General features: G+C 36.0%; 1 protein-coding gene across 1 annotated transcript in view; it reads left to right on the forward strand.

Annotated features, from left to right (window-relative positions):
* LOC107655790 (dipeptidyl aminopeptidase-like protein 6) overlaps positions 1 to 6,783 on the forward strand; it is a gene marked incomplete at its 5' end in the record, with an annotated part of 119,757 nt that overhangs the window by 13,768 nt on the left and 99,206 nt on the right. Inside the window, one exon of the mRNA XM_016443370.1 lies at positions 2,679 to 2,777. Coding sequence (XP_016298856.1) covers positions 2,679 to 2,777 — 99 coding nt within the window. The remainder of the gene's footprint in view (positions 1 to 2,678; positions 2,778 to 6,783) is intronic.

A 6,783-nucleotide genomic window follows, 5' to 3' on the forward strand; every position in this document is an offset into this window, starting at 1 on the left:
ACAAAATAATGTTAATACAAAATCGGGGGGGGTGGGGGGGATGGGGGGTGCATGCTTATCACAGAAGAAGTATATTCCATTCATTGTATATTTGAATAGATTTTTTAAAATGTATTTTTAAATAGAACTGGAATATCCAACGTTTGCTAGGTTTATGGCTTCAAATCTTTGTTCAGTCTATAAGAATCCCATTGCCATGAAAAACCTGGACATATGATTTTTTTAAATTGTGATTCCCAGACCTTAAAAAGCCATGTGGATTTCTAGTTATGCTAAGCCTTAAAATAATTTAGAAACAGATAATCTAAAAATTGCCTTTTTTTATATGTAATCTCTATAAAATTATTTTTAGATCCTTATCTGGTATTAATAAACAATCCACGGAAATCCATTGGTTGTATTATTGGTCGTGTGGAACCCTGTTAGTAACAAATAAATGAGACATCATTGGGCACAACTGTGTATTCTGTTCTTAGTTATGTTCAAATGCACATTTATCCATTTTCCTATATATCATAAAGAAAAATATACTGCGGTTGGCCATTTAACATCTGACAGACAGCCCTTTCCTGTCAGCTGTTGTCCAGAATAATCTGCAGAATGGACCAGACTATAGTCCACTAGCCAATATAAGACTAAATGCTTCTTTAGTTTGTCTCAAAAAGTTTATTTCTGAGGGTTTCTGATGTTTGCTCTTTTGCAGTCTTCCCATTTAGGACATACAAAACTGCTCATCCTGACAGCAAAGTGAAACAAATCAGATATTGCTTTTTCTGCATCTTCCTATGCATATAAAATGAGTCATATGCTAGACGAAAGCACTCTGTGATCATATCTGATGTGCAGAATTATGACTAAATAAATCAGGTTAGTGCTGGCATCAGCTGTAAATGCACAAAGTCCATTTTAATAATGAAACATTCAATTTGTCTAAAGCAGAGCCTGGAGGGATGCCTGATTGTGTTTATTTCCATGTCCTGCCTTTATTTTTCCCCCTCATCTGCGACACTGGAGAATTGCACCTGGCCCAAGCATGAACCTCGCACGCGTACACGAGTCAAAGTGACAGCGTAATATTAGTCGGGGCGAGATGAAGTGCGCGTGAGTTGATAGATTCTTCCCCGCTTTCTCTGTCAAACACACTGAATACATTCTGGTGTTCATTCTCACCTTATGGGACTGTCATTTAATGCAAAGCTCTGCTGCCGCCGCATTCCTTCTCAATGCATGCGATTTAAAATGGTTTTCCACTACGCCACGTGTTCGGTCTCTCTAGGTATTGATGTGGCGGTGGGTTGGTGCACTCGCGGCACGTGCTGAACGAATGAGTGGTAATGTCAAACAGAGGTGGCCTGATAGAGGTGATCTTTGGGCCCTGAGCACAACGGTACGGCTGAGATAATGAGCCCAGGCGCTGCTGGAAGCTGGAACAGTCAGAACTTTCCAGCACAGCATTAAGAGAGCACTGTGGTTTTCACATCAAGCCCAGGAGCTGCAGTTGCCATGAAGAGACTATCGCCTAGTTTAGAGGAAAAATCACCAGGCTGCCCTCTAAGAAGAGCCTGTCAGCCAATTCAGCTCAATGCAGATGCAGTTTGCCTCCTGTGAACCTGAAAAGCTGAGAGTTTTTGACATGCACTAAAGAGAGGATGGAGGCGTGAAGATTGTGAGTTGCTCCATATAAACTTGGCGGTCTCGGTGCTAAATCTAGTGATGGGTATTTTTTATGAAGTTTTTGTGAAGTTTCAAAACCTTTGCGATTTATTTATTCTGAATCGGTGATCGGAGCACTTATCAAACCGTGAAAGTCACGTGATTTCGCTAACATCATGGCTGTTTTGAAATCTTTCTCATTTCAATGGTTCGCCACTAGGGGGTGATGTCTGCGAAACCAGTGTCTATGGCTGCATACGAAATCGGATACTGTGTAGTAGGTACAACAACTGGTTTGAAACTTGCTTTGCAACCATTAAAAAAGTATGTCTATGTAGTATGAATGAAATTTGGACATTTGTAGAACATCTGCCATGTTGTCTTTGTAATGTCTGTTTTGTTGCTTCACTTCCATTCACAAATCCTCTCCTGTGGCCTCATGGGATAGTAAAGTGTATATTGGATGCACACTTCATAATCTTACCGGAAGTAGTAGGACATCCGGGTACTTTTCGTCTACTATTTTATGAATTCGGACATACTACTCGGCTCAGATAATATTATATAGTATGGAAGTAGGTATATGTATGGATGCAGTGTATTTTTTTTTCTGATCTTGGATCACTTTTATAAATTTAAAGACATTTAATGACACATTTGTATAATAAAAAAGAAGAGTTGTGGTTAATAGTCTCTTATTGGCCCGATAGTCCTACAATTTAATAACCACATACAGACACTTCATATTTAGTAGTATTAGATTATTTGTAATTACATTTAATAGATTAAAGTTTCAATAAAACAATTACAATTGGTTTGTAATAGGTTTTTGATGCATGTTTGAACTGAGTTTACATTGTAAATCCATTCTCACCAGCAGGCTTCACGAGTGTGTGGCATTTCGAGAGCTTCGAAACAGTGAATCATTTTGTGACGCAATTGGCTCAATTAGTTCAAAGTTTCAAAAGCTTTGTTTCTTCCATCGCTAGCTAAAAGTCTTTTCTGTTCTGTATTTCTCTCTATAGGTGAGGACGATAGCCTGGCCTTGAAAGGGAAAGTGACAGTGGAAGAAATCTTCAAAAAAGACTTCAAAGTTCACGACCCAAATGCTAAGTGGATCAGCAGTAAGTGCTCTCATCAGCAGACATTTGATTTCTTCTAGTGTGGTTCTTCCATTTGCTGCCCAGTATCAGATACGATTGCAGAGATTATCTCAGCATTGAGTACTATAATTCTCATTGTGCACATAATCAATTCAGGGAGGCAGTGAAATGAAGGCTTGTGCATTGCTAATTTCCTAACGAAAGTATTGATTTTTTTTTTCTTTCAAAGTCATGAATTTCAAACATTTGAGAATCATGATCTTCCTAAACCTCAAGTAAAATCCCAGTGGCCAAATAAAGAAGTTTCCCATTTTAATGGTCTTAACAGTTTCCAAATACAGTGACCGCAAAAAGTATCTGAACATATAGTAGCGTCTTATCTGAATTGCATGTAACGGCTTTACATGACTTAATCATAACAACTGGAATTTATTTTGAAGAAAGCATAAGCATACTTTTCAAACAAAACATTAAAAAATAGGATTTAAATGTTTTGAAAATGAGACAAAAATATTGTGACACTTTGTGGTTGTGAAATGTGTGGTTTGATCATCTGCATAGGACACCTATGTGAACTTGAGAATTAAATCATACATACACTAACCCTTGTGAAAAGAAGTACACTTGTGCATACTTTTAAAAGGAGTGCTTATTACAAAAATAATATACTTTAAAGAATATATTCTTAATTCACTTAATACACTACTCAGACAGTTACTGAATGTTAATTGCAATGAAATGAAAATGTATTGTAGTTTAAATTTATATTAAATTCTATTTTTTTTATTCAATTCTATTTAGCTTTGATTTTTGACCCATTTAAGTAGGACTTGCTTACATCTTGTCATTTCATAATTACTTTTAAATAATTAATTTTATTTAATTCATATTACAATATCTAAAAGCAGAGTTTGTTTTTTTAAATATACTTTTAAGGTTTGAAGTACACTAAGAGTCACATTCATTCATTGCACACTTTGTTTTAAGTGAAAACATGATAATTCATTGCAAAAATGGCTCAGAAAAGTTGAACAAAAATTTCCAGCTGCATTCAAGCGCAGATGACCTGATTTGATATTTTATTTCTAATGAAATAACCATTCAAACTTGTTTAAGTGGGTCTGAAGGTTTCCAAATTGTTTTGGGGGCAATTCTACAACACTGAATTAAGTCAGAATAAGGGTGATTAAATCTTTGTGGATGCGTGTCTGGATTGTGATGTCTTTTCCTCATGCAGACGGATGACTTAATGTGAACGGAGGGAGGCGTTTATCAGCGGGTAGATTAATCAAGCAGTTTGATTTGGTTTGAGCTTCATTGAGCTGTCTTCTCTAATCAGCTGCTTTAGGCTGTGCAGATATGGAAGCTCTATTCATGCTCTAGTCTCAGCCGCAAACACTTCAGGGACAATCACATGCATATTGCACACAAAAATGGCCAAAAGCTCACTGAAGTTCTTTATTTATTTATTTATTTTAATTAATTCTTGCCTATTATTGCAGTATTATCAATTCCAGATTCACTTACCCTTAAAGACGGTATGAAATGAAAATTCACCCTATCTATTTTCTAAATGCATGTTATTGATCTTATTGTGAACATTCCATTCATGCATATGGATTTTTAATTTTTTAAAGGGATAGTTCACCCCAAAATTAGAATTGTTGTCATTTGCTGTACCAAAACTGCATGACTTTCTTTATTCTGTTTCCATGCCTTTTCCATGCAGTTACAATGAACAGGGACTAAAGTTTTCCAGCTTAAAAAAAAGACATAAATGCACCATTAAAGTTAAAGTGATCCATACTTTTTGTGTACTACATTCCATGTCTTCTGATGTTATACAGTAGCTTTATGTGCGAAACAGACAGAAATTTACATTGCTTCCCACTCAAAATCTTGCATTTGGGAATGTTAATGATGATACAATCACAGACATCCCACTCTGCAAAAACTAATTTCAGGGAGGTAGTATCACCCCGAGCCCCCCCTCCTCATTTTATCAGTTGTTTATTATTCATGCAACAATCCATATTACTGTTATAGTTTTCATTAATAATCATTGCTCTATGATAACTTTGTCTAGTGCTTGTATGGATGTTTTTGCATGACTTTGTGAAAATGTAACGACTACTGAATAAAATAGTATAGACTTCTTCATGGCTAGTGTTTGCGTATTTCATTTCATTCTGTAACCTACTTGTTCTACAGATCTGTGTACTAGTGTTAAATGCTACTGTTTTTGATAACGTTTCTAATAGATAATATCATGATATTTTTTTGGCGTTTCCCTTACCGAATGTGCTATCCTGTCAGCAATAACATGTCCATGGGCTCTTTTGATAACTGTCAGTTTAAGTGCCAGCGATGCAGTGTTGCCAGATATTGCTATTAAAACAAATAAAAACAGAAAGATAAAAAATAAACCGAAATTATTTCAAATATTTTGCAAATAAGATAAGATAAGGATATCGCTGACCCTAAATTGCAACTTTCCACTCTATTAACTTTCTAAAGTGTCAAATTAAGTGGAAACGACAAGTCCAAAAACGCCTGTAATCGCTGGATCTGGCAACACGGCGGAGGCTGCGCCCGCGCTCTCAAGATTCGTTCACTCCACCAGCGTCTCGCAGCGATCGTTTTCATGCCACAGATGCTAAACTTTCTTGCAAACTGTCTAAACTGAATTATACATGCATACACTCATATGGTGATCTCATAGCTGGCTACAGTTATGATTATATATCACTACATGTGTCTCTCTCTCGCTTATTCCTCATTTGTAAGTTGCTTTGGATAAAAGTGTCTGCTAAATGACTAAATGTAAATGTAAATGCTTAAGTGGCGCTCTTTCCTCTTGCTCTACTCTCCCTTGCCTCCACGATTTCCGGGATATTGTATCTAATTTGCGGGCGTCAGGGAGCCACTATTAATATGCGGGAAACTCCCGGAGCTTCCGGGAGAGGTGGGATGTCTGCAATCATCTTCAAGCATAACATTGGCTGCAGGATAATCATGCTATGCAAGACTTGCTAAGTCAACAAAAGCTATGTAGCGTAGTTCTATAGATGTTGTGATGCATTTTAACCACAGTGATGATAATTTCGTTCATTACAATTTTGTTCATGTTCCTGCATTGCAGCTATATGGAGGCATCAGCAGACCCTCATCACTCTCACACAGGAACATTAACTCAGCGCTCACAGTCATTCATCTCATCTGGCTTTGATTCATAACATAACAAAGCGCAGTTCACCGCCTAGCAAGCGGGTGGAGTAATTTAGCAGGAAATTATGGCACAATGTCTCTGCTCTCGTATTGATTGATGCTCTGCCCATTTTTCACACCATCATTTTAGCTCGTTATCGTTCATGTCAGTCCAGCAAAGGTAAACAGATTTGCCGGAAGGTAATGAACTGAACGGTGATGGGAAACCTCTCTGCTTCAGTAATTTAAAATAATGTTCTTTCTTATTTCCATGTTTGGAAATGTTTGCATTAGATGTTTGTTAGATGGGTAATGTGGTACTCTTTGAATGTACACCATTATGCCTCAGTTACTTTTATACTTGTTTCTATTTAACTGGTAGCGTTAAAAAAAAACACAAAAAACACAAAAATAGTTTACATGAACTAAAATGGAAAATACTTTTACACAATTTTAAAAAATATATATTTTTTATATTTTTTAAGCATACTAATACATTATTTAAACATTAAACTAAAAAAAATAACATATTAGTATAAGATATGTTAAACTTAGATTTCTTAATTTCTGCCAACAGTGAAGAATAGTACCTTTTTCAAATTCAAGATCAAGTCAAATCAAGATCAGTGATCAGTCTTAATTCATTTTCATTACATTTATATAGCGCTTTTCTAGGCACTCAAAGCGCAATTTATAACAAATTCACTGTAAACCATGCCTTCACGTGGCTTATTGCTTTTTTAAAACGGTTATTCCATTTATTCCATAAGGTTTCACAAAATAAAACAGAGCAAATAAAGTGTAATGATATTAATAAAAA

The sequence above is a fragment of the Sinocyclocheilus anshuiensis genome, unplaced genomic scaffold (assembly GCF_001515605.1).
Source record: "Sinocyclocheilus anshuiensis isolate Anshui unplaced genomic scaffold, SAMN03320099.WGS_v1.1 scaffold1185, whole genome shotgun sequence".
Taxonomy (NCBI): domain Eukaryota; kingdom Metazoa; phylum Chordata; class Actinopteri; order Cypriniformes; family Cyprinidae; genus Sinocyclocheilus; species Sinocyclocheilus anshuiensis.